The sequence below is a fragment of the Crotalus tigris genome, unplaced genomic scaffold, assembly GCF_016545835.1.
Source record: "Crotalus tigris isolate CLP2741 ecotype Arizona unplaced genomic scaffold, ASM1654583v1 scf7180000017690.20705106771:4171800, whole genome shotgun sequence".
Lineage (NCBI taxonomy): Eukaryota > Metazoa > Chordata > Lepidosauria > Squamata > Viperidae > Crotalus > Crotalus tigris.
This window is the reverse complement of record NW_024096569.1, coordinates 2,284,845-2,311,547: the sequence shown is the minus strand read 5'-3', so window position 1 is coordinate 2,311,547 and position 26,703 is coordinate 2,284,845. Positions and strand designations below refer to the sequence as shown.

Genomic DNA, 26,703 nt, shown 5'->3' with positions numbered 1-26,703 from the left:
CCCCAACCGGTCGTAAGTCGAGGACTACTCAACCGGTCGTAAGTCGAGGACTACTCAACTGGTGCAGCACCGTTTGCAGACTGGGGCTTTTGGCGGGCTCAGCAGGGCAGAGACAGCCTGGACAATTCTATTGGCTTTTGAAAGCCAATAGAATCAGACTCTATTCAAGAGAGTCTCTTCTATTGGCTTTCAAAAGCCAATAGAATAAAAGGGAGTAGCACAGCTAAGGAAAAGGGGGGGGGGAATGGTGGACTGCGTTGTTTGGTGACCCCTGTGAAATAGTTGTTCGACCCCAAATGGGGTCCCGACCCACAGGTTGAGAACCACTGTGCTAAAGGAATAGTTAGTTATAAGTAGAGGACTACTTGTAGTATCAAAAACAACTGGTTGCAGAACTATTCTTTTATAAGGGGCTCATTCAGCAACAAGAAATCTTTCTTTTCCCTCTCAGGGAGTCAAAATGCATTTCTGATTTTTGCAGTCTGTCCCCCTCTCTTACAGTCAGCGAAACATATTATTATTATTATTATTATTATTGCCTGGAGACAGCAGAATAGACGAGAAAGAACTGGAGAAAATAACAAAATACAAAGACCTACAAATAGAAATACAAAGACTGTGGCAAAGGCAAGCAAGGGTAGTACCAATAGTCATAGGCGCCTTGGGTGCAATCCCAAAACAACTGGAGCACCACTTGAACACCATCATCGGCATTGACAAATTCGCTATTAGTCAATTGCAAAAGGCGGCCTTACTAGGACTCGATAGGTAGACAAAAATGCCAAATCCAGTCTAAACATCTGGCTGACTGTGCGATGATCAATAATAATAATAATAATAATAATAATCCTGGGTAAGGACTCGATAGGTAGACAAAATGCCAAATCCAGTCTGAACATCTGGCTGACTGTGCGATGATCGATAATAATAATAGTAATAAAGTTGGAAGGGACCTTGGAGGTCATCTAGTCCAACCCCCTGCTCAGGCAAGAAACCCTATACCCTATATCACCTGGTCCTTGCAATTACAACTCTCACAGCATCCCCCCCCCCATGGTCACCAAATCAAAATTCACGTTTGTGCCAAACCAGTATTTACAACAGTACAACGCTCCGGGATCATGGGATCGCCGTTTGCAACCTTCCCACTTTCTGACAAGCAATGGCTGAAGCATAATGACCACATGATTCACATAAGATCAGCAGCGATTAGCTTAAGCACCATGACAACAAAGAAAATATCGCAAAATCAGCCATTTTCTCACCTAAAAACTGCCTGGCTTAGCAGTGGAAATTCTGGTGCCAGTTGTGCTTGACAGTTACCTGTCCAGTGATGTGCCTGCAAATAATGTAGTCATCCTGAAACTCTTTATCGGTGCTTATTAAATTGGCATGCAAGGATTCCGTGCATCAATTGCTCGGCCAAACTGAACATGAAATCCCAATTGGAAAAAGAAAGGGGCAGAAATTTCTTTTGGGGGGGGGGAGGGAGGGGCGTATGGCTCCTTTTTGCAAGAAATCAATCTCTTTTGCATCCTTCAGCTAGAACAGTGTTTCCCAAACTTGACAATTTTAAGGCATGAGGACTTCAACTCCCAGAATTCCACAGCCAACATGCCTTAAAATTGTCAAGTTTGGGAAACACTGAGCTAGAATCTCGGTTTACCGTTTTCCCGAAGTTGAAGTCCTCCCCCGAAAGAAAGAAAGAAAGAAAGAAAGAAAGAAAGAGAAAGAAAGAAAGAAAGAAAGAAAAAGAAAGAAAGAAAGAAAGAAAGAAAGAAAGAAAGAAAGAAAGAAAGAAGAAGGGAAATAAATAAATAGGGAAAGGCAATAAATAAATAAATAGGATAGGGAAAGGAAATAAATAAATAAATAAAGGGGAAGGGAAGGGAAAGAAAGAAAGAAAGAAAGAAAGAAAGAAAGAAAGAAAGAAAGAAAGAAAGAAAGAATAAACAGGGAAAGGAAATAAATAAATAAATAAATAAATAAAGGGAAAGAAAGAAAGAAAAAGAAAGAAAGAAAGAAAGAAAGAGGAAGGGAAATAAATAAATAGCGAAAGGAAGGAAAGAAAGAAAGAAAGAAAGAAAGAAAGAGAAAGAAAGAAAGAAAGAAAGAAAGAAAGAAAGAAAGAAAGAAAGAAAGAAGGGAAATAAATAAATAGGGAAAGGCAATAAATAAATAAATAGGATAGGGAAAGGAAATAAATAAATAAATAAAGGTGAAGGGAAGGGAAAGAAAGAAAGAAAGAAAGAAAGAAAGAAAGAAAGAAAGAGAAAGAAAGAAAGAAAGAAAGAAAGAAGAAGGGAAATAAATAAATAGGGAAAGGCAATAAATAAATAAATAGGATAGGGAAAGGAAATAAATAAATAAATAAAGGGGAAGGGAAGGGAAAGAAAGAAAGAAAGAAAGAAAGAAAGAAAGAAAGAAAGAAAGAAAAAGAAAGAAAGAAAGAAAGAAAGAAAGAAAGAAAGAAAGAAAGAAGGGAAATAAATAAATAGGGAAAGGCAATAAATAAATAAATAGGATAGGGAAAGGAAATAAATAAATAAATAAAGGGGAAGGGAAGGGAAAGAAAGAAAGAAAGAAAGAAAGAAAGAAAGAATAAACAGGGAAAGGAAATAAATAAATAAATAAATAAATAAAGGGAAAGAAAGAAAGAAAAAGAAAGAAAGAAAGAAAGAAAGAGGAAGGGAAATAAATAAATAGCGAAAGGAAGGAAAGAAAGAAAGAAAGAAAGAAAGAAAGAAAAAGAAAGAAAGAAAGAAAGAAAGAAAGAAAGAAAGAAAGAAAGAAAGAAGGGAAATAAATAAATAGGGAAAGGCAATAAATAAATAAATAGGATAGGGAAAGGAAATAAATAAATAAATAAAGGGGAAGGGAAGGGAAAGAAAGAAAGAAAGAAAGAAAGAAAGAAAGAAAGAAAGAGAAAGAAAGAAAGAAAGAAAGAAAGAAAGAAAGAAAGAAAGAAAGAAAGAAAGAAAGAAAGAAAGAAGAAGGGAAATAAATAAATAGGGAAAGGCAATAAATAAATAAATAGGATAGGGAAAGGAAATAAATAAATAAATAAAGGGGAAGGGAAGGGAAAGAAAGAAAGAAAGAAAGAAAGAAAGAAAGAAAGAAAGAAAGAAAGAAAGAAAGAATAAACAGGGAAAGGAAATAAATAAATAAATAAATAAATAAAGGGAAAGAAAGAAAGAAAAAGAAAGAAAGAAAGAAAGAAAGAGGAAGGGAAATAAATAAATAGCGAAAGGAAGGAAAGAAAGAAAGAAAGAAAGAAAGAAAGAAAGAAAGAAAGAAAGAAAGAAAGAAAGAAAGAAAGAAAAAATAAATAGGGAAAGGAAATAAATAAATAAATAAAGGGAAAGAAAGAAAGAAAGAAAAAGAAAGAAAGAAAGAGGAAGGGAAATAAATAAATAGCAAAAGGAAAGAAAAAAAGAAAGAAAGAAAGAAAGAAAGAAAATAAATAAATAGGGAAAGGAAATAAATAAACAAAGGGAAAGAAAGAAAGAAAGACCTTCTAACATTTCCTTAGCGTTCTTCTCGCCGCTTTTGCTACTGGCTATCTTGAGCAGCTCCTCTCTGATTGGCTAGGAAGACACACCCGACGTCTCATTGGAGGAGTGGCCTCCTTCTCGTCCAATCGCCTCCACCTTCCAGGAGCCGGCGGGCGAATATAAAAGCAGGAGGACGCCGGGGCGATTTTTCACTTCGATCTTCACTTGAATTTTTGGATTGTCGCCGTTTAGAGCTACCATGTCTGGACGCGGCAAGCAGGGCGGCAAAGCCAGAGCGAAGGCCAAGACTCGCTCTTCCCGCGCCGGGCTGCAGTTCCCGGTGGGCCGCGTGCACCGGCTGCTTCGCAAGGGCAATTACGGCGAGCGGGTGGGCGCCGGCGCTCCGGTCTACCTGGCCGCCGTGCTGGAGTACCTGACGGCCGAGATCCTGGAGCTGGCGGGCAACGCCGCTCGGGACAACAAGAAGACGCGCATCATCCCGCGCCACTTGCAGCTGGCCATCCGCAACGACGAGGAGCTGAACAAGCTGCTGGGCCGGGTCACCATCGCCCAGGGCGGCGTCCTGCCGAACATCCAGGCCGTCCTGCTGCCCAAGAAGACTTGAAGCCGAGACTTTAAGGCAACTTCTCCAGCCCGGCCCGAGCGCCTGGACTCTTCCCCAAGGCTCTTTTCAGAGCCGCTTACAAAGTCACAAAAAGAGCTCGTCGCGTTTGGTAACGCCTGAAATATATAATATATCGTGCGGGGCCAGAACGAAAACTCCAAAAAGTCTTTTAACATTTAAAACTGGTGAAAAGGTGCTAATGCGGGGCTCTTCCAACTTGGTCCTTTGATGACTTGTGGACTTCAACTCCCAGAACTCCTCAGCCAGTGTGAGAGAACTAGGACCCTTGATGACTTGTGGACTTCAACTCCCAGAATTCCTCAGCCAGCGTGAGGGAACTATGACCCTTTGATGACTTGTGGACTGCAACTCCCAGAATTCCTCAGCTAGCATGAGGGAACCAGCCCTTTGATGACTTGTGGCTGAGGAATTCTGGGAGTTGAAGTCCACAAGTAGGGGTCTTCCAACTTGGCCCTTTGATGACTTGTGGGCTTCAACTCCCAGAATTCCTCAGCCAGTGTGAGGGAACTAGGATCCTTTGATGACTTGTGGACTTTAACTCCCAGAATTCCTCAGCCAGGATGCTGGCTGAGGAATTCTGGGAGTTGAAGTCCACAAGTCATCAAAGGGCCAAGTTGGAAGAGCCCTGCTTGTGGACTTCAATTCCCAGAATTCCTCAGCCGGGCACACTGGCTGAGGAATTTTGGGAGTTGAAGTCCACAAGTCCTCAAAGGGCCAAGTTGGAAGACCCCTGTAAATGGCTACCACGTTGGAAGCTACAAGAAGGAAATCTTGGAAATTTCCATTGACTTTTCTCTATGGAGCTTCTCAGTCATCCAGGTCATAATTATCCCAAAGATGCTTTTTATTTTTCACGAGGCAAGTATAAATCCTTCCATTCTCCACCCTCCAGTCAGAGCTGAGGAAGCTTCTTGGAGGAGAAGCGAAATGTCTTCAAAGAAAAACAAGAAAGTCCAGTTGCCTCGTGAAAAAAGCACCTCTGGGATTTTCATTGAGTTAATCCCGATAAACGTTTGCGCAGGCCTTAGAATTGGCTTGAGGAACTAATGCCGGCCAAAAAGCCTTTATGCAGCTTGATCCTTAACTGCTTCTTAAGTGATGAGGTCCCATGTTCCACTGCGTAAATTCTGAAGGTCATTTCTGTAGCTTCAGCGGGAACAATCTGGAAACGGTTTCCAGGTTTCCTGGAAATAATGGGAACTGGAATTTGCTTGTAGTCTGGGTTTCTCGGCTCTAAATTTCAGACATCCGGATGGCCAGTTGGTGGCCTTAAAATATTTATTAAGCTTCTATGCTCCCCATCCTGCTGAGGCTTCAGTAGCTTTGTGGCTTCTACTGCACCTCCATTTCTTTTGCATGGAATATCCTAAAACCAGAGGTTGACTTATTTTTGCGAGCAACTGCTAGGGAAATGCAGGAGGAAAAAATGATATGGGCATTTCAGAAAGGTCTTGACATTTGGTTTAGGCCTCAGTATTTTGGACAGCCCTGGGTTGGGATTTGTAATGCTTTTCAGAAGGCTTTAATCCAAGCGGTTGATCTGGTTTTAATTTTTTTTTTGTTTCATACCTGCCCAGAATCCCTGGAATTGGGTATCTCTAACAAGTTTTAATAAATAATTAATTTAAATTAATAAATATATCTTCCTTATGTTTACATTTTTTTGAGAGGGAAGAAGAAAATGTATTTTGTTATTGAGTTACAGTATATCGTCAAATTTTGCATACCCTCCCAAGTACGTCTATGGCCGGAGTAGGCACTCTTGGCTCTTTTATGACTCATGGACTTCAACTCCCAGAATTCATGAGCCAGCATGGGGGAACTATGGCTCCTTTCATGACTTGTGGACTTCAACTCCCAGAATTCCTGAGCCAGCATGGGGGAACTATGGCCCCTTCATGACTCGTGGACTTCAACTCCTAGAATTCCTGAGCCAGCATGGGGAAACTATGGCCCCTTCATGACTTCTGGACTTCAACTCCCAGAATTCCTGAGCCAGCATGGGGAAAATATGGCCCCCTTTAGGACTAGTGGACTTCAACTCCCAGAATTCCTGAGCCAGCATGGCTCAGCTTGGAAACCTCTCCCTTTCCCCTCAGCATGGCTGGCTCAGGAATTATGGGAGTTGAAGTCCACGAATCATAAAAGAGCCAAGGTTGCCTACCCCTGGTCTATGGAGATTCTCAGTCATCCAGGTAACGGTTGTCTCAGAGATGCTCAAAGAGGCCATCTATGTTAAAATTGAACAGCCCTCTCTCAACAGGGGGGAAGGGATATGACACCACCTGTCTCCTATTTGCAACATGGGTTTTTCAGCAGTTCCAAGATGGTTCCCCAACCATTTTCACTATTCAGGTGACCCTGAGGGCACAGATCAATCTCCAAGTGGCCTCAATGATTCTCAGAGGGAGTACTAGCGACCAGAAGACTGCAAAGGTCCTTCCTTCCTCACCAGTCAGAGCTGATGAAGCTTCTTGAATGAGAAGTGAACCGTCTTTAAGGAAAAACAAGGTCTAATTGCCTCATGAAAAAGCACATTTGGGGGCCTCGCAAGTACGATGAAAACTTGAAAAAAAAAACCACCTGTCACGGTTCCGACCGATGAAACTCTTCCAAAGAACTTCGAGGCATTGTTTCCTTACAGAATCTTTATTTGGAGTAGCATAGCATCGGCAGTGCATAATTGGTGCCAAAAACTGAATTCCCCTCCCTCCCCTGAGCACATAGTATCAAAGCAGAATTCCCTCCACTAATTAACAATCGTAAATCACATTCCCCAATTAGCTTGAAACGAGGGCTTCCTCTCCAGTTTTCCAGCCCACTTCTTTATCAGTTCTGGTTACAATAACCTTGATTCTCACGCTAGGTCTAGTGTTGTTACGTCTAGCTGGACTCTTGCTCACATCCCCCTTCCCAACATCATCTAACTCTAAAAGCAAAAGGTAAAATGTGGCTACATTTCCCTCTGTTGTCGATGCAAAAACATCCGATGTTAGCAGCGTTGACAGCCCCTTTGCGCTATCTGGTTCTTCCTTGTGTTCTTCAGAAGCGTTGCCCTTTTATAGCTGGTTATTGTAACGGATGAAAACCAAGAATGTGATTTGGAGGGGAGAGAGGAAAACTAGACAGAGTAAAAATATAGTTGTTCTCAGGAGACATTAGTTGTGATCCTACAGTACTGCTCTTGAAACCATTCCATCAAAACAGAAGACATGTTGATAGGTGGGGAAGCCAGATCCACTTAACAATCACAGTTACTAACTTAACTGCAGTGATTCACTTAACAAGTGTGGCACAAAGGTCGTAAAATGGGGCAAAGCAATAAAAGATGCTGATGTGAGAATAGAACAAAAGAAAACATTGATTCTAGTGGGATAAGAACGCACACACACACCCAAGTCCTTTTGACTATCCCCCCCCCCCCAAATCACAAGAATAAAGCTCGGAAAAAGAGATACAGAAGCCATGTTTCATTCATGAATCTTTCTGACAAGATTATCACATCTGCATTTCTGCAGACCTGGTTTCTGTTTGGGGCAGAGAGACTAGGGGGTGGTTTGGTTGGTTTCTGCCTTTAAAATCCTTTGGGGAAATATATTCTGCCTTTTTAATATTTCCCAAAATATTTCTTTCTCTGGATTCTTCCCACACCTTGACCGAAAAAGATGTTCAGGGGATATTGTTACAGGGCTATCAGCTTGCAAGGGTGAGTTTTATGGAATAGCCCATAAAATATATAGGCAATGTTTTCCTCTCTGCCCATTCTATTTAAAGTACTTTCAGAACAATTTAAAGTCAGGCTAATTTGATCTTCAATGAAGTGCCCTTAAACTAAAACCACCAATTAAAATTAAATTACATTAAGTGGAGCAGCATTATCAAATGAAGCATCCTAACTTAGCATTGAAGCACCAGCCAGGCAACCAGTTTGTTCACTGGCTTAATTTAAAGAGATTACTTTAAGTTTAAGACGATAGTTATTGATCTGGACCAGAAAAAAACAAAATTACCCTGAAAAATCAGCAGACAAGTCCAGGTGGAGGGCGGGGGAAAGGAACGCGCTCAGAGGAGGCTTACGATTGGAAGACATAAAAACGTACCGCGCGCCAGAGTCGGTGAACGCCGCGTTCCAATTGGCTGAAAGAACGACGTTCTTATTGGACAGCCCAACCTGAAGCGCGACAGCCACCCAATCAAAAGACGCCGCTAGAAACCCGAGGAGTAAATAAATAGGCGGGGTTGCGGTGCAGCGTTTCATTCTGGGCTTTGGAGAGACAGGAATTGGTTGATTATGTCTGGGCGCGGCAAGCAGGGCGGCAAAGCCAGAGCGAAGGCCAAGACTCGCTCTTCCCGCGCCGGGCTGCAGTTCCCGGTGGGCCGCGTGCACCGGCTGCTTCGCAAGGGCAACTACGCCGAGCGGGTGGGCGCCGGCGCTCCGGTCTACCTGGCCGCCGTGTTGGAGTACCTGACGGCCGAGATCCTGGAGCTGGCGGGCAACGCCGCTCGGGACAACAAGAAGACGCGCATCATCCCGCGCCACTTGCAGCTGGCCATCCGCAACGACGAGGAGCTGAACAAGCTGCTGGGCCGGGTCACCATCGCCCAGGGTGGTGTCCTGCCCAACATCCAGGCCGTCCTGTTGCCCAAGAAGACGGAGAGCCACAAAGCCAAGGCGAAGTAATTCATTCCACGTAATACAAATAAGACTGCAAAGGCTCTTTTAAGAGCCACCCACAACCTCACGAAAAAAGCTGATTTTTTTCAATGTATTAGTCCGTTAGCTACCTAATGGCCAAAGCAGTTCATTTAGGTCAGGGGTCTTGCAAGTTGGCCCTTTGATGACGTGAGAATGCCTGGCTGAGGAATTCTGGGAGCTGAAGTCCACAAGTCATCAAAGGGCCAACTTGCAAGACCCCTGATTTAAGCTTAACAAGGTGCTGGAAATTCGGCACTGCTAACACAAAGACACCCTAAGGGGTATATCCAGGGGTTGGACTAGAAGACCTCCAAAGTCCCTTCTACCTAGGGGATTCTATGATCACGTGTGAGACTCGAATAATACAAAACATTTGATTCGAGGTAACATTGCATACATTTTTGCTGGCTGGGCTCGTGTTAAAACCTGAAAGTGTATTCCAAGGACTTTTATTAAATATCCTATTGCTATCGAGTGACTCACCTCTTGGTTTTAATTTTTTTAACTGAAAAATGTCTTTTTATTTTAAGGCGTTTTTTTAAAATCGTAAATCGCCAAGATTGTAATCTCTAAGTAAAAAACGTTACCCTGAAGACTGATTGCCAGGTTCAAAATTCCAAAGGTGCTTTTCCAAATTGCAACTGTTTTTCTAGAATCTCCACATTTCGCTATAAAAATGTTAATAACCCAAAAGCCTAACAATTCCAGGCAAGTCTCCTAAGTCTAGAAAAGGATCTGAAATGGAGAAAAGCGTTTTTAGCTTACTTACATAGCAGTTACACCACCGAGTAGTTTTTACTAATACACATCACATCTCCAGTTATTTTCATGAAGTAGAATTATGTCGAATTTTTACATATGCTACAACTCTCTTTCTGGAATTGTGGGTGGCCCTTAAAAGGGCCGTTATTTTTGTCTCTTTTGTCTGGAATCAGCCCCCAAAGCCGTACAAGGTACGTCCTTGGCGCTTCAGCGCGTACACCACGTCCATGGCCGTCACGGTCTTCCTTTTAGCGTGCTCCGTGTAGGTCACAGCATCGCGGATCACGTTCTCCAGGAAGACCTTCAAGACTCCACGGGTCTCTTCGTAGATCAATCCAGAAATTCGCTTCACGCCTCCGCGGCGAGCCAAGCGGCGGATAGCCGGCTTGGTAATGCCTTGGATGTTATCGCGCAGCACCTTCCGGTGCCTTTTCGCTCCACCTTTACCCAAGCCTTTTCCGCCTTTCCCACGACCAGACATCCTGAAAATCCAGCAGAAAATGACTTCGAGGCTTTGCGGAGGGATAGCTTATAAAGATGGAAGTCCGACCAGAAAGAAAACTTCGTCGCGATTGAGCTGGCGTTGAGTTAGGTCGTTATTGTCCAATCAAATGCAGCTCGCTTGAACCGGCTCAAGCGAAGCTGACAACTCAATTCAACCAATTGCAGCTCGGCCCTCCAAATTCAAACGTCACAAACGGATGTTTCCTAGGCTTCAGCCAATCAGGCTCTGCGAAGCGCCTATAAATATCCCGAAGAGCAGCACTGCAGTTTACAACTCTGGCTGCAGTTTCTCGGAATGGCTCGTACCAAGCAGACCGCTCGCAAGTCTACCGGCGGGAAGGCGCCCCGCAAGCAGCTGGCCACTAAGGCGGCGCGGAAGAGCGCTCCAGCTACGGGTGGCGTGAAAAAGCCTCACCGCTATCGGCCCGGCACCGTGGCCCTGCGGGAGATCCGCCGCTACCAAAAGTCGACGGAGCTGCTAATCCGGAAGCTGCCCTTCCAGCGGCTGGTACGCGAGATCGCGCAGGACTTCAAGACCGACCTGCGCTTCCAGAGCTCGGCCGTGATGGCGCTGCAGGAGGCGAGCGAGGCCTACCTGGTGGGGCTCTTCGAGGACACCAACCTGTGCGCCATCCACGCCAAGCGCGTCACCATCATGCCCAAGGACATCCAGCTGGCCCGCCGCATCCGCGGGGAACGGGCGTAGACAAAAAAAGCACCGCCGTGAGGAATTGCTGCTTCGTTTTCACAAACCCAAAGGCTCTTTTAAGAGCCACCAAATTACTCTAGGGAAAGTGCTGATCACGCCGGCTGTATTTCCAATTACGGTCGTTTTACGTCTAGAAAACATCCGAGAAAGACTGAAATTGGAAACAGGTTGCCAGTAATTTAAATTACTCATTTAGCATTGGGATCTGCTGCCTTCATCCCTTTAAAATTAGGGATTGAAGCCATAATTTGACAGGTTGAACTAAAATAGATTTGGGTGGTCTATTTATAATATGACAGGACTCTGCAACCTTGACAACTTTGAAAACTTGTGGACTTCAGCTCCCAGAATTCCTCAGCCAGCATGGCTACCTATATAAATGTTAATATATATATATAGATGGTAGAGGACAGGAAGGCCTGGAGGAACATTGTCATGGGGTCGCAACTTTGCAACTAACAACAAATATGAGGCTTATAGGATGGATCCCCCAAAGCTATTAAAATATTTTTGCCTACTGGGTGAGCATTAGGTGTGCTATTACTGGGATTTTTAGGCTTCCGTTACATGGCATCCCTGCCTTTTTTGAAAATCAGGAAACTACACAAGTTCCTCTTGGCCAAATTTAAATTTTTAAAAAATAAAAGCTGCTTTTTCAGCAAGTAAGGAACCGGATAGGCCTCAACTCACTTGCACAAAAACCCAGCTGGATGGAGGAATGTGACCCAGAAATTGGCTACTTCTGGACTTATCTTATCAATAAACACTTTTTTGCCCCCAACTGTCTTGTTTGATTCACTTGTCACATTTTCAGTGCCCTATAAAATGCTTGACTTTCCCTCTAAAAGTTTTGATTTATATAACTCCTTTCCTTAAATTTAAATTTTAACTTTTGCTAAATTTTTTTTTGCTTTGCCTGAATTACCTTGGGACAGACATTAAAACGGCTGCGCGCCACTTCCCTCCCCTTTCCAAACAGCCCTGCGAGGGAGTCAACTTAATTGTTTTAGTGGAAAGCAGCACCTTTTAACATTTTTGTGGGTGGCTCTTAAAAGAGCCTTTGGGGTTTTTTTTTTTACTTTTGCAAGTAAGGAGACTCACTCGCTCACTTCTTCACGCCCTTCTTGGGCTTCGCCACTTTCGCTTTGGGGGTCTTGGGCTTCGCTTTGGGCTTCGCTGCCCTGGCTTTGGCGGGGCTTTTAGCCGCCTTTTTCGCTTTAGCCGCCGACGCTTTGGGCTTTTTGACGCCCTTGGGCGCTTTCTTGACCGCCTTTTTAGGGGCTTTCTTCGGCCCGGCGGCTCCCGGAGCCTTCCTCGCCTTTTTGGCGGGCTTCCTGGCCGGCTGCTGCTGCTTCCTTTTGCGGGCCGCCGCCGCTTTCACCTTGGGCTCGGCCTGCTTCTTGTTGAGCTTGAAGGAGCCCGAGGCGCCGGTGCCCTTGGTCTGCAGCAGGGTCCCCTTGGTCACCAAGCTCTTCAGGCCCAGCTTGATGCGGCTGTTGTTCGTCTCTACGTCGTAGCCCGAGGCCGCCAGCGACTTCTTCAGCGCGGCCAACGAGATGCCGCCGCGCTCCTTGGACGCCGCCACCGCCTGCATCAGCAGCTCCGTCACGCTGGGGCCGGCCGGCTTCCGCTGCTGCACCTTCGCGGCGGCGCCCGCCGTTCTCTTCGCCTTCGAAGGCGGAACCGCCGCTACGGGCGCAGCCGGCGCGACTTCTGCCATCCTAGAGACAAGATACCCTCTTCCTCCGACGCGGACCTTTCGAGTGCCCGTCGGCGCGGCGGGCGCTGGTATTTATAGGAGAGGAGCTGAGCGCTGATTGGTCCGTTGCCAGCCCGGCGCTTTGTTGGGTCCGACTCGGCTCCTGATGATGGAGATTTTGTGTTTCTGGAGGTGCATAAAAGAGTCGATTAATAAAAATCCCTCGGGCCGATCCCTTCCATTCCCGGGGGGGATCGAGGGGGCGGGTGTCTTCTTTCGGGATCCCGGCTTTCCTTGGGCGGAGCAGCGTAGAAATTGCGGGGAGAAAGCGAGGAGCGCAACATCTCCCGGCTTTTTCTGCCTCGACACGTGTACACTTGTGCCTTTGTTGGGAGATGCTGAAGGGGTCTCTTGGGAAAGCCGCGTGTAAGACCTTGGAAACGGCAGCCTGGAGGGTCTGTAGCTTGACCCGCCCGCCAGGCAAGGATCTCGGCTGATGATTTGCACCGCAATCGCTTCTTTAATCCAGCCAAGTAACACATCGAACGGTCTACACGCCTGGGACGTGCGTTTGATGTGGGGGCTTGAAAATGACAAACGCCAAAAAAAAAGTTGGGGAATTGGGTTGTCATTAAATAGGGCCGAGATAAGTGAAGAGTGAAAAAAAAATTAGGGGAAGTGGTTTGGTTTTTTAAGCTGTCTGCTTTATCCTTTTTTTCTGCACCTGGGTAACCTAGATTGTTGTTGTTGTTAGTTGCAAAGTGGTTTCTGACCCATCGCGACCACATGGACCACATTCCTCCAGGCCTTCCTGTCCTCTACCATCTTCTGGAGTCCCTTTAAGCTCACACCTACTGCTTCAGGGACTCCATCCAGCCACCTCATTCTCCGTTGTCCCATTCTTCTCTTGCCCTCCATCTTTCCCAGCATTAGGCCCTTCTCCAGTGAGTCCTTCCTTCTCATTAGGTGGCCAAAGTATTTGAGTTTCAGCTTCAGGATCTGGCCTTCTAAAGAGCAGTCGGGGTTGATCTCCTCTACGACTGACCGGTTGGATCGCCTTGCAGTCCAGGGGACTCACAGGAGTCTTCTCCAGCACCAGAGTTCAAAGGCCTCCATTCTTTGGCGCTCGGCCTTTCTTATGGTCCCACTTTCCCAGCCATACATTGCCACTGGGAAAACCACAGCCTTGACTATATGTACTTTTGTTGGCAGGGTGAGGAAGGAAGGAAGGAAGGAAGGAAGGAAGGAAGGAAGGAAGGAAGGAAGGAAGGAAGGAAGGAAGGAAGGAAGGAAGGAAGGAAGGAAGGAAAAGAGAGAAGGAAGGAAGAAAAAAAGAAGAAAGAAAGAGAAAGAAAGAAAGAAAGAAAGAAAGAAAGAAAGAAAGAAAGAAAGAAAGAAGAAAGAAAGAAAGAAAGAGAAAGAAAGAAAGAAAGAAAGAAAGAGAAAAACAGATTCATAAGGGACCTTGGAGGTCATCTAGTCCAACCCCCTGCTCAGGCAGGAAACCCTATATACCATTTCAGACAATGTCCAGTCTCTTCTTAAAGACTTCCAGTATTGGAGAAGGGAGGGAGGGAGGGAGGGAGGGAGGGAGGGAGGGAGGGAAGGAAGGAAGGAAGGAAGGAAGGAAGGAAGGAAGGAAGGAAGGAAGGAAGGAAGGAAGGAAGGAAGGATAACAGATTCGGAAGAGACCTTGGAGATCATCTAGTCCAACCTCCTGCTCAGGCAGGAAATCCTACTATACCATTTCAGACAAATGGCTGTCCAGTCTCTTCTTGTGGTCGTAAATTGAGGAATCACTGTTTTCATTATCTTCCTAAAATCATTTGCCTTAGAATTTCTGCTTCATTATCCCTTCTTCTAATCCCTAAGGCACAGAGCTTTCCTCTTACTCAATTTTGCCACCATTTTAAGATAGTTTGCACTCTGTCTTTCCCTCCATTTTGCCTGTCAAACCCGGTTTTGAAAGGCCGATCTTCAGATTTGAAGCACCAGTCGGCATCATACCGGCAGCAAATTATTCAGACTCCTGCAATAGATCGCAAAACAGGATATGCTCAGGGCCCCTAACCATCACTTCTCTAGCCTCACCGCCAATTAACCTGGTTGTTTTTAACTGAGATTGGACATGGAGCACCATTCTAGTTTTCTGGGGATTTTCATTCTCCGGTTTACTTAACAATTGTGGCGAAAAAGGTCCGTAAAATGGGGCAAAATTCACTGTCTTGCTCAGCCATGGAAACGGGCTCGCTTATAAGTTGTTAAGTCAAGGACCTGAGTAGGGGGTTGGACTAGAAGACCTCCAAGGTCCTTTCCAATTTTGTTATTCCAGAGATGCCTGAAGCAGACTAGGATGTAATAGAAATTGCAGAGAATTAAATATTCTTGGATCCAACTGCTAGGCCTTCAACATCCAGCTGCCTCTTTTTTTTCCCCCAAAACACGCCAGGGACACCGTGAGAAAAAAAAAAATATCAAAAATGCCTTTATTTGGTGGCAGAATCAGATTCACAGAAATTGTGCCACAAATCCAATCAGTTCCTGCACATTCTCTCTCTCTCTCTCTCTCTCTCACACACACACACACACACACACACACACACGCTCTCCGCAGCAGAGAAAGAAAGAGAACGAACTTTTGTGGTTTTATATAAAACTAAAAGAGTTGGACCAACACAGGATACCTAGCAAAACACAGTTTCGTCTCCCCATCTTTGTTTCCCGATGTGACGACTCCAAAATGTACTATAGGGTTTCCTGCCTGAGCAGGGGGTTGGACTAGATGACCTCCCAAGGTCCCTTCCAACTTTATTATTATTACAACTCTGTGCAAAACATGGCTGCCTGAGATTTGTATCCCCTTTAACTAGGGGGGGGGGGAAGAGACATTTCCAACGGATCAAAATTAAGATCTGAGGCCGCCGCAGGTAGCCCTCAACTTACAAAAGTTCATTTAGTGACCATCGAAAAGCTATGACTTACGGCCATTTTTCAGAGTTACCACCTTTGCAGCATTCCCCCCCCCCGTAGTCACGTGATCAAAATTCAGATGCTTACGAGTTCGTATTTATGACGGTCGCAGCGTTCCGGGGCGTGTGTGTGTGTGTGTGTGTGTGTGAGACGTGATCAATCCCCATTTGTGACCTTCGGACACACAAAGTCGATGGGGAATGTCAGATTCACTTAACAATCATGTGACTAATAATTGCAGTGTTCCACTTAATAACTGTGGCGAGAAAGGTCGTAAAATGGGGCAAAATTCCCTGAACAAATGTCTCGCTGAACGAGGAAATGGTGGGGTCGTAAGACAAGAACTATATTTATTTTCCATGTTAATCCAAAAATGATGGGTAATTGCTTTCTCTTCCTTAATGAGGCCTGGAGACTTAGGAGAGTTAAAGAGAGAGCAAGGGTCCAAATCCTTTTAGCCAAAGGATTTAGCTAAAATCCTTTTTAGCAAAAACTTCCAAGCACTTCTCTCTCTCCTAGAGAGGAGTCAAAATTAACATTAAATGATCAAAAATTTAAATTACACATGGTCCTCCATTTACGACCACACCATTTCCATTGTTAAGTCGGCAAGAGGGGGCGTTAAGCGGGTCCCCAAGTACACTGACTTGGTTTTACAACTGTTGCCGTAAGGGATCCCGTGGCCGCTAAGCAAATCCAGCATATCCGACAGGTGTTTTTACTGGAAAACAGCCAAGAGCATCGTAAATTGTGCCCAAGCTCCCTTTCGGAGTCCCTCCATCCTCGCTGCGAACGGCCGTTAAGCAAAGCTACATGTCGGAGCTGTAAGTTATAATGTTACTTGGGGAAGGTTTGTGCAATCCTCAACCGGAATTGGGGAAATTAGATTGTATGTTTTGCAAGTGGTATTTGAAAAAAAAAAAAAAAAAAGTCATTAAAAGTTTGGGATTGTCAAATCCAGCCACTTCCACTTCATCATCCTCAATGGGAAACCCTCTCTCCTTTCAGGAGTGTGTGTTTATGTGTATAATAATAATAATCTATAACAGACATGTCAAACGCAAGGCCCGGGGGCCGGATGCAGCCCGCAAAGTGGTTTCATGCGGCCCATGAAGCCATCCTGGAAACATTGAGGGAACAGCCCCCGCTGCCTTGGCCCTGGCCCAAGCCGGCTGGGAGCCAATGTACAATTTTGTGGTGGCCATCTTGGCCCTTGCCCCAATGGACCATGCCTTGGCCCTTGCCCCGGTCCCACCCCCTTCTGCCAGAGACCCTCAGATCTGTCCCACTCTTGCCCAGGCCCCCACAGGCACCCTTGACATGATGTGGAACTGGCCATGCCTACCCAGTAGGCCACACCCACCCTGGCCACACATATACCCCAGGACAACCACAATGCTGATGCAGCCCTCAGTGAAATTGAGTTTAACACCCCTGATCTATAATAATAATAATTTTATATATATATATATATAATCCTGAAAGGAGAGTGGATGTCCCATTGATGATGATGAAGTGGAAGTGGCTGGATTTGACAATCCCAAACTTTATTTTCCCTTAGTGCAAAGAAAAAATCAAGACCCCCTGCCCTGAATTGTTCAAGGATGGCAAGATCCATGGGGGGGGGGGGGGAGGAATGTAACAGGAAGAAAAGTCCTTTCAAAGGAAGCCAGAAATCCTTCTGTAAATGATCCGAGATCCAGGGGTTTCTCTCCTCTGGACTTCTATCAGCTTTGCGGTCTCTTCCGGGAATCGAACACGAGCAAAACATCTCAAAGACAGTCACAACATACAGCGGGATGGCACAGTATTTTGGTCCGATGACAGCCAGGGGTGACGATGTCTGAATCCACTGAGTTTTTAACACACCCACACAAAAAATCCCTGCAGGGGGAGGGAGAGGTGGGTCCCTTAAAGGTCCTCCAGACCATCTGAAGGACCTTACTGGTGCTACACAGCTGCTGGTATTGATCAGCCAAAGCAGAAGAGGTGGCCCCATTGATCTCCACGAAAGCCTTTTACTACTTTGGAGGCTAGTCCTCAGTTTGCCCAACTGCTTTGAATAGTTGAATAGAGCTGGAAGGGACCTTGGAGGTCTTCTAGTCCAGCCCACCACTTAAGCTGGAGAACCTATACCATTTCAGACAAGTGGCTGTCCAGCCTCTTCTTTAAAATCTCCAGTGATGGAGTGCCCACGATTTCTGGAGGCAAGGAGTTCCACTGGTGAATCGTCCTCACAGCTTTAAAAGGAACAAAAAGATTCGTTGTTTCAATGTTTGCGGGGGGTTTTTTTGCTTGGAAAAAGTCAGGCTAAAGTAGTTGCTCTCCATTGTTGTCCCTTTGAGAAATTTCTTTTCTGGGAAGTAGGTGACCAGGCGCGCCTGAAAGAGAACCAGGCGCCGACAAATCAGCACCTCCCTCGTCCTGAGCTGGTTTTGCCACCACTGCAATTCCAAACAGCGCCAGGGGAATTTACAAGAAGGAAAAACACGGCCCACAGTCTCTCGCTCCAGATCCCAAGGACCTACTGAGGAATCTTCCCCCAGAAAAAGATTTCTTTTGGCGCATTGGGTCCCCAGTTCGGAACGTTTTAGGAGAAAAATGGAGTGGCCGGTAGATCTGAAAAATCCCTCTTCCCCAAAGGAACCAGAGCCAAGAAAATCAGGAAAAGTATTGGCAACAACAGGAAACATAGGAGTGATGTACGTCAACAGAGCAGAGAGGGGGGAAAAAAATAAATTAGGGAAGTTGATTTGTTGGGCGACGATAAACTCAAGAGGGAATATTTTGTAGCTCAAGGTTGAAATGAGGGGTCCTTGGTGGTCTCTGAGATGGTGTTTCCTTGCAGACGTTTCATGACCCTACTAGGGAACATCATCAGTGCTAGAAGGGGTCTGCAGAGGAAAAGGAGCACTGTGGGGTCCTTGGTGGTCTCTGAGCTGGGTGGTTTTCTTGTAGATATTTCTTGATCCAACTAGGTAACATCATCAGTGATAGAAGGGAGTGGGGATTGTGGAATGGAGGAGGACTGTGGGGTCCTGGGTGGTCTTTTTGCAGACGTTTCATGACCCAACTAGGTAACATCATCAGTGCTAGAAGGGAGGGGTTGTGCAGAGAAGAGGAGGAGGAGGAGGAAGACTGTGGGGTCCTTGGTGCTCTCTGAGCTGGGTGGTTTCCTTGCAGACCTTTCATGACCCAACTGGGGAACACCATCAGCGCTAGAAGGGAGTGTGGGATTCGCTCTCCGTTTAGATACAATCTGTTTGCCACACCACCAACTCACACAAACCATCACACCCACAGCACACAAAAGCCCACCCAAGGAACCACCAAGAACACCACCCCCACCGACCCCGACACTTGCCCACAAACAGAAAGCAAACCCCACACTCCTCTTCTAGCGCTGATGACGTTCCCTACTTGGGTCACGAGACGTTTGCCAGGAAACCACCCAGCTCAAGAGACCGCCCCCCCTCCCCACGGACCCCCACGAAGTAAACCTCTTCCGGGGAATCTCAGGGCAGCTACTCAGACCTCCAGCTAGGAAAGTTGTGACAAAGGGACAAAAAAAGGGCCTGTGCCGACGTCTTGCTTTGCAAGCCACCTCTTTTTTTTTTTAATTATTATTATCGCCATCGTTATTACTACGTTCGGCGCTGCCAGCCGGGAACCGGCTGCAGTTATGAGTAAAAAAACAAAAACAAAAAAAAACCCCACCACCCCAGTAAACCAACCAGTGACAAATGGTCAAAAATAAATACAGAAAAACCCAAAACACCCTGGCGCGCGCGTGCACGCCCCCCCCCCCCTCCAATGTCCCGGGCCCTCTAGTTCCGCACCCTGCCGAACGCCGCGAAGATCAAAGCGGCTAGTCCAGTTGGAGGGTGTCGGCGAAGGGCAGGGGGGGGGCTATCCCTGGAGACCCGCCGGTCCGGAAGTTCTGATTAAACAAGGCAACACGGGGTCCTTCGCACGCCAGCTGCCTGGCGGTCCGATTCCTGCCGCTCGGCAGCCCCTACTCGCTCGAGCAACCTTCAAAAGGTGTGTACTAGTCCTTCTCCGGGGCTTAGCTGGTCCCTCACGCTTCTGCTTCTACTAGGTGTGGCTGGTCCCGACTCTCTCCGGCCTCGTCTTCCTCCATGGCCATTTCTAGCGGTAAGGAAGGCAGAGGGACCTGGGGCCCGGTGCCTTCCTCCATCAGCTCCAACATGCCGTTCAGGTCCATATCCTGGATCTCGACGTCGTAAAGGGGGGCGGCCTGCGAGGCAGCGTTACTCTCGCACTCAACACAAGCCTGGAGGGGAAGGAAGACAAGAGGTGGGTTAGCTTACGGTGGGCTAATTGGGTTGGGGCTAGAGTTAAGGTTAGAGGGAGGTTTAAAGATTTAAGGCAGCGGTTCTCAACCTGTGGGTCGGGACCCCGTTTGGGGTCGAACGACCATTTCACGGGGGTCGCCAAACAACGCAGTCCGCCATTTCCCCCTTTTCCTTAGCTGTGCTCCTCCCTTTTATTCTATTGGCTTTCGAAAGCCAATAGAAGAGACTGTCTTGAATAGAGTCTAATTCTATTGGCTTTCCAAAGCCAATAGGAATTGTCCAGGCTGTCTCTGCCCTGCTGAGCCCACCAAAAGTCCCAGTCTGCAAACGGTGCTGCACCAGTTGAGTAGTCCTCGACTTACGACCGGTTGAGTAGTCCTCCACTTACGACCGGTTGGGGAGGTCGCGGCATTAAAAAGGTTGAGAACCACTGATTTAAGGTTTAGAGCAGGGGTCCTCAACCCCCCCCCCGGTCTGTGGACCAGTATTGGGCCACAGCATGCCAGCAACTGGTCCACACAACCGAAGCCCCATCCGCGGGATGCAGGCAGCACACAAAACAAGGCACCCTTCCAGTCTGCGGGAAAAACTCTCTCCACGGAACTGGTCCCTGGTGCCCAAAAGGTTGGGAACTTCCATGCTAGGGCTAGCGCTAGCTTTAAAGTTTAGGGTTAGGTTTAAGGTTTAGGGTTAAGGCTAGGGCTAAGGTTAGGGTTAAAGTTTAAGGGTTAGGGTTAGGGCTAGGCTTACATTTAAGGTTTAGAGTTAGGTTTAATGTTTAGGGTTAGGGCTAGGGTTAAGGTTAGTGTTAGCTTAAGGTTTTAGGTTAAGGTTTAAAGTTAAGGTTAGGTTTAACGTTTATGGTTAAGGTTAGGTTTAAGGGTTAAGGTTAGGTTTACGGTTTAAGGTTAAGTTTATGGTTTAAGGTTAAGCTTAGGTTCAAGGGTTAAGCTTAGGTTTAAGGTTTAAAGGTTAAGGGTTAAGCTTAGGTTTAAGGTTAGAGTTAAAGTTTAAGTTTAAGGTTAAGGTTCTAGGGCAGTGGTTCTCAACCTTTCTAATGCCGTGACCCCATAATACAGTTCCCCATGTTGTGGTGACCCCCAAGTGGGTGTGGCCACCAATAAGAGGGAGTAGGACAGCTAGGGAAAAGGGAAAAAAATGGCGGACAGCGTGGTTTGGCGACCCCCGTGAAATGGTAATTCGACCCCAAATGGGGTCCCGACCCACAGGTTGAGAACCACTGTTCTAGGGTTAAGGTTAAGGTTAAAGGTTAGGCTTAAAGTTTAAGGTTAAAGGTTGGGTTAAGGTTAGGGTTAAGGTTAAGGTTTTAGGGTTAAGGTTAAGGGTTAAGGTTAGGTTTATGGTTAAGGTTAGGTTTAAGGGTTAAGGTTAGGTTTAAGGTTAGGTTTAAGGTTAAGGTTAGGTTTAGGGTTAAGGTTGAGGGTTAAGGTTAAGGGTTAAGCTTAGGGTTAAGGTTTAAGGTTAGGGTTAAAGTTTAAGGTTAAGAGTTGGGTTAAGGTTAGGGTTAAGGTTTTAGGGTTAAGGTTAAGGTTAGGTTTATGGTTTAAGGTTAAGGTTAGGTTTAAGGGTTAAGCTTAGGGTTAAGTTTTAAAGGTTAAGGGTTAAGGTTGAGAGTTAAGGTTAAGGGTTAAGCTTAGGGTTAAGGTTTAAGGTTAGGGTTAAAGGTTAGGGTTAAAGTTTAAGGTTAAGGTTTTAGGGTTAAGGTTACGGTTTAAGGTTAGGATTAAGGTTACAGGTTAAGGGTTAAGGTTAGATTTAAGGTTTAAGGTTTGGGTTAAGGTTAAGGTTGGGGTTAGGTAGCCGATATTCTACAGGTGGTCCTCAAATTACAACCCTTCATTTAGTGGCCCTGAAAAAAGTGACATCTGGTCGTTTCCCCCCCTTACGACCATTGCACCGTCCCCGCGGTCACGTGATCAAAATCCAGACGCTTGGCAACTGGCCTGTACTTACGACGGTCGCAGCGTCCCCCGGGTCGCAGCGTCCGACAAGCAAAGTCGGGGGGGGGGGCCGGATTCACTTAACCGACCGAGTTACTAACTTAACTAACTTAACAACTGCAAGGGTTCCCTTAACAACGGTGGCAAGGAACACCGTAAAAAACGGGGGGGGGGCAAAATTCATTAAATAACTTGTCTTGCTTAGCCACAGAAACGTTGGCCTCAACTGCCTCCGGTCGTAAGCCGAGGACTCCCTGTATGTGTCTAGAGAGCCGATGATAGTGGGAGAACCGTGATTCCCTTGCTTCAGGTCAATAAATCGACCCGAGGGCCGACGACAACCGAAAAACGAGCGTAAATTAACACTTGTGCGCTAAAACGACAAGCAGGGCTGATTCCCCACAATATAAAAAAAGATGTTGAGACTCTGGAAAGAGTGCAGAGAAGAGCGACAAAGCTGATTAACGTCCCAGAGGAGCTAAAACATACGAAGAACGGCTGCAGGAATTGGGTATGTCTCATTTAACGAGAAGGACGGGGGGGGGGGGGGGGAAGAGAGAGACACGATAACATCTTCCAATATTTGGGGGGCTGTCCCAAAGAAGAGGGGGGGGGTCCACCTATCCTCCAAAGCACCAGAAGAAGGCAGGACAAGAAGCAACAGATGGAAACCAGGCAAGGAGAGAAGCAACCCAGAATTAAGGAGAAATTATCCTGACAGCGAGGACAATTAACCAGTGGAACTGCTTGCCTCCAGACGTCGTGGGTGCTCCGTCGCTGGAGGTTTTCAAGAAGAGACTGGACAGCCATTGGTCTGAAATGGTATAAGGTCTCCTGTTTAAGCAGGGGGTTGGACTAGATGACTAGATCCCTTTCAATGCTGTTAATTCCAGTGCCCCCTCGTTGCTCCCAGCATCCCTCCCTTCACCCGGGCGCTGCCGGTTGACTCCTCACCGTGACATTGATGGCTTTGGGCAAGACCCCTTTCTGGATCCAGGGGTGGACATCCGCCAGCTCCTTCTTCTGCTCTTCCGTGAACCTCGGCTGTTGCTTCTGCAGCTGCTTCAGCTTCTCCCGATCTTCCCGCAGGACAGTCTCCGTGTCCCTGTGGAGGAGACACAAGCGGGCAAGACGGTCAGAAATGCCACAGGACTTCCCTATCTAAGAGCCAGATGTGATCCCCCGTCCCCCAACCAAAATTAAAGCAAGCAAAAAGCCCCCTCCCTAATTCCAGCGTCCCCCGTAACGATAATCGGAAAAGAAGCTCCCGTTTTCTTCTCTCTCGAACGAATCCAAAAATCGGGATCCCGGGAGGACCGAGCGAAAACGAGAAGCGGCCGTGGGAAGCAGCTCACCTGACAGGGAGCTGATACGACATCATGACCTTGTCGTCGGTGTTCGCCATCAGCAGCCAGATGGGATCCTGGAGGACGTATTTGATGAAGTGCTCGTTGTCCTCCACCTCGGATCGCTTCTTGGCCCGTAAATCGTTCTCGGACGAGTCGATGCTGCCGAAGTATTTGCTGGTGTTGCTACTCTTGCTGCTTGCTGCAGGCGAGGGGAAGGGAAGCCGGTTGGATACAGGAAAAGTTCTCCCCGTGCCGTGAACCAGGGGAAAAAAAGGCGCCCAGCAAGCGAGAAACTGCTGGTGAAAATCTACCGAGCAGGACTTCCGGTTCCGAAATGGAGCCCCGGCTGACAGCGAAGCGCCAGCTGCTCGCCCAGATCCTTCCACGCGATCCGGTTCCTGGACTTACTGGTTCCGCTGGCAGAGGTGCTCTCCCCATTGGATGCCGAGCCCATGGAGCCTGAGGCGGCCGATCCGGTGCCCGAACGAGAATCTTCTTGCAGGAGGAGATCCAGTAGGTCACTGGAGCCGGACAAAACATCGTTGTTGGAAGAATCATGAGCTTCCACCTGGAAGGGGATGATGGCGCAGGTTAGGAGCAGGAACGAGTGTCCCGCTCCAAGGCCAGGTTCCTCTCTGGCAAACCCCGGAGTCACCCCTGTTCCTACGGCCGCTGTTCCCACCCTGCCACCCTCATCGCAACCTCAATCTCCTTGTCCAGCTCACATCGGAGCGAAAACTAAACCTTTTCCAGTTAAGAATCGCATAAGGTTAAGTCCTGGATTGGAAGAAGCGACTTTTTCTTTAATCGTTTATGGTGGACGTGTGATAAACCACAGAAATATTGGAGTAGGATTTGTATTTTAATGCAGAAAATCCTTAACGTAAATATGTAGATTAAACCAAAAGCTTTCCTTCTGGGTCTAATGGAAAAAGACTGAGGAATTCTGGGAGTTGAAGTCCACAAGTCATAAAGTAGCCAAGGTTGGGGGACTCCTGCTCTACGCCCCAAAATGGAAGGATGTTTGCGATTCCCCCCATAAACGGATGGCTACAGAAACTGATTGAAGTAGCAGATATGGCTAAATCGACCATTTTGATGAAAGAAAAGAATATTAAGTACTCTTGTTTCTACTTGGAAACTGCTTAGGGATTTTGTGCTTGAGGCGGGGAAAAAAAGGATCTTTTGGACTTTGGCTTTTAGATTGATTTGTTGATATAGAAATGGCTAGTTCATACTACAGAAATGTAAAAAGCTAAAGATCAGTCTTAATGTGATGCCTTATTTTACTGCAACACAGCCTTTTTTCTTCCTTCCCTTCCCCTCTTTTCCACACTTCTCTTTTCCCCTTTCCCCTACCGTTGTTCCCTATTATTCGCTTTTGTATCTTTCTATTTTATGCCACAAGTGAATAAAAATGATAAAGCAGAGAGGTGGAAGTCCCCGATTGGGATCGTACAGCTCCCAGAATGAATCTGGAAACCGACTCGTTGCTAGGAACGGAAGCATCTCGGGGGGCGAAGGAAGGACAGGCCATCCCGCGGTCAGCAATGACCGCCTTCCCGCGGGATCCGAGATTGGACTCGTTCCCAGGAGGGGGACACTGCTCGGACGGACTGAGAACACTTGAGCCCTGGTGCCGCTCACCATGCAGGTTTCTTTCGGAGGGCCGAGTTCGTTCACCAAGCCCTGCCCGCCGGCCACTCCAGTCCAGTCTGTGGAGGTGCCGGCTGGTCCCGCTGGACCGCTCGCGCTAGCTTCTTGCCGGTCGCCCGGCTTGGGTAGCTCTTCCATCTGGAGCAGGTTGAGCTGCAACGGGGAGCTGCAGCGCGACTCAAAGAGTGGGGATTCGGCCCGCTCGGGCTGGCTCATCGAGTGTGGGGTGGAGGAGCGGGAGGGCACCTGCATGCCGGCTTCGGGCCTGGGGGCTAGCGTGCTGCCCGGCTGCGGCGGTCCGAAGGGGAAAAGGGGTCCGCCGGGAAAGTACGTCTGGGGAAGGGGGCTGTTGAGCTGGGGGAAGACGTAATTGGGCAGGACGAGGGCCACCATGGGGGTGACGAGGGGGGCGGGGAGCTGAAGGGCTGGCAAGGGGGTCTGCGAAGGCTCGGCGGCTGGGGGCACCGTGGGACGAGGGGAAAAGACCGGGATGGGGTAAGTGGGCATGACGGCCGGGTACGACATATTGGGGAGGGTGGGCGGGGAAGAGCCCGAGAGTGCCCAAGAGGGGGCACCTGGGGGACAGGACATCTGGCGGGGCGACCCGGCTGAGTTCTGGGGAGAGCTGGAGCTATCCGAGGATTTGTTCTGCCGGATGCGCTTGGCTTTAGACTTCCGGCCGCGCCGCGGCCCGCGAGGTCCATGGCGCAGGCCTCTGGATCCTGCAGAAGCGAAAGGGGAGAAGGTGAGGAGGAGGAGGAGGAGGGAGGAAGGGCAGGACAGGACAGAGCAGGAAAGAGGCAGCAGGAGGGAGAAGGAAGAGGAAAAAAGAGGAAGGGAGGAATAAGGAGGAAGGGGAAGGAGACGAAGGCGGAGGAAAGAGGAAGAAAGCAGAAGGACGAGGACAACGGAAGGAGAGGAAAAACAGGAAGGAAAGAATAAGGAGGGAAGAGAAAGAGGAAGGAAGAAGAGGGGAGAGAAGGACAGAAGGAGGACTGTGGGGTCCTTGGTGTTCTCTCAGCGTGGTTGCTTTCTTGCAGACGTTTCATGACCCAACTAGGGAACACCATCAGTGCTACAAGGCGGTGAGGGAGGAAGAGGACTGTGGGGTCCTTGGTGGTATCTGAGCTTGGCAGTTTTGTTGCAGATGTTTCATGACCCAGTTAGGGGACATCACCAGTGCAAGAATGGAGGGGGATAAGCAGAGAGGAGGAGGAGGAGGAGAAAGAGGACGACGACTGAGGGGTCCTTGATGCTCTCTGAGCTGGGTGGTTTTCCTTGAAGACGTTTCGTGACCCAACTGGGGGACGTCATCAGTGCAAGAATGGAGGGGGGCTTATGGAGAGAGGAGAAGAGGGAGTGAAGAGGAGGAGGAGGAGGATGGTAGGGTCCTTGGTGGTCCCTGAGCTGGGTTGTTTTCTTGTAGACATTTCATGACCCAACTAGGGAACATCATCAGTGCTTGAAGGGGGTGTGGGAGGAGGAGGACCGTAGGGTCCTTGGTGTTCTCTCAGCGTGGTGGTTTTCTTGCAGACGTTTCGTGACCCAACTAGGGAACATTATCAGTGCTGGAAGGGATTGCAGGGAGGAGGAGGAGGACTGTCTGAGCTTGGGAGTTTTCTTGCAGACGTTTCATGACCCAGTTAGGGGACGTCATCAGTACAAGAATGGAAGGGGATAAGCAGAGAGGAGGAGGACTACTGTGGGGTCCTTGATGCTCTCTTGAGCTTGGTTGTTTTCTTGCAGACGTTTCGTGACCCAACTGTAGGATGTCATCAGTGCAAGAATGGAGGGGGATAAGCAGGGAGGAGGAGGAGGACTGTGGGGGTCCTTGGTGGTCCCTGAGCTGGGTGGTTTTCCTGCAGACGTTTCGTGACCCAACTAGGGAACCTGCTCAGTGGCAGAAGGGTGGGAGGGGCAGAAAGAAGGAAGGAAGAAGGA

General features: G+C 47.6%; 6 protein-coding genes across 10 annotated transcripts in view; 3 read left to right on the top strand and 3 right to left on the bottom strand.

Annotated features, from left to right (window-relative positions):
- The first annotated feature begins 3,414 nt into the window (after nucleotides 1-3,414).
- On the top strand, nucleotides 3,415-4,406 carry LOC120305758 (histone H2A type 1-H). Its single transcript, XM_039338027.1, has one exon. The coding sequence runs from the start codon at nucleotides 3,754-3,756 to the stop codon at nucleotides 4,117-4,119; it is 366 nt and encodes a 121-aa protein (XP_039193961.1). The 5' UTR covers nucleotides 3,415-3,753; the 3' UTR covers nucleotides 4,120-4,406.
- A 3,119-nt stretch (nucleotides 4,407-7,525) lies between these two features.
- On the top strand, nucleotides 7,526-8,992 carry LOC120305757 (histone H2A-IV-like). Its single transcript, XM_039338026.1, has one exon. It carries the CDS (start codon nucleotides 8,432-8,434, stop codon nucleotides 8,819-8,821), a length of 390 nt encoding a protein of 129 aa, XP_039193960.1. The 5' UTR covers nucleotides 7,526-8,431; the 3' UTR covers nucleotides 8,822-8,992.
- Nucleotides 8,993-9,007: 15 nt separating this feature from the next.
- On the bottom strand, nucleotides 9,008-10,147 carry LOC120305759 (histone H4). The gene has a single exon (XM_039338028.1). The coding sequence runs from the start codon at nucleotides 10,077-10,079 to the stop codon at nucleotides 9,768-9,770; it is 312 nt and encodes a 103-aa protein (XP_039193962.1). The 5' UTR covers nucleotides 10,080-10,147; the 3' UTR covers nucleotides 9,008-9,767.
- A 196-nt stretch (nucleotides 10,148-10,343) lies between these two features.
- On the top strand, nucleotides 10,344-10,955 carry LOC120305756 (histone H3). The gene has a single exon (XM_039338025.1). It carries the CDS (start codon nucleotides 10,398-10,400, stop codon nucleotides 10,806-10,808), a length of 411 nt encoding a protein of 136 aa, XP_039193959.1. The 5' UTR covers nucleotides 10,344-10,397; the 3' UTR covers nucleotides 10,809-10,955.
- A 922-nt stretch (nucleotides 10,956-11,877) lies between these two features.
- Nucleotides 11,878-12,559, bottom strand: LOC120305751 (histone H1.4-like). The gene has a single exon (XM_039338019.1). The coding sequence runs from the start codon at nucleotides 12,529-12,531 to the stop codon at nucleotides 11,917-11,919; it is 615 nt and encodes a 204-aa protein (XP_039193953.1). The 5' UTR covers nucleotides 12,532-12,559; the 3' UTR covers nucleotides 11,878-11,916.
- Nucleotides 12,560-19,068: 6,509 nt separating this feature from the next.
- The window catches only part of PER1 (period circadian regulator 1), a 58,517-nt gene continuing 50,882 nt past the window's right edge, over nucleotides 19,069-26,703 (bottom strand). For 4 of the 5 annotated variants that reach the window (XM_039338013.1, XM_039338011.1, XM_039338016.1 and 1 more), the window contains 5 exons: nucleotides 24,754-25,484; nucleotides 23,515-23,674; nucleotides 23,113-23,305; nucleotides 22,712-22,862; nucleotides 19,069-19,774 (listed from right to left, as the gene is read on the bottom strand). In XM_039338013.1, the coding sequence (XP_039193947.1) occupies nucleotides 19,559-19,774; nucleotides 22,712-22,862; nucleotides 23,113-23,305; nucleotides 23,515-23,674; nucleotides 24,754-25,484 (1,451 nt within the window). In that variant the 3' untranslated portion in view covers nucleotides 19,069-19,558. Of the gene's footprint in view, nucleotides 19,775-22,508; nucleotides 22,572-22,711; nucleotides 22,863-23,112; nucleotides 23,306-23,514; nucleotides 23,675-24,753; nucleotides 25,485-26,703 lie in introns of all 5 variants that reach the window. The other variant, XM_039338014.1, reaches the window with a different exon arrangement.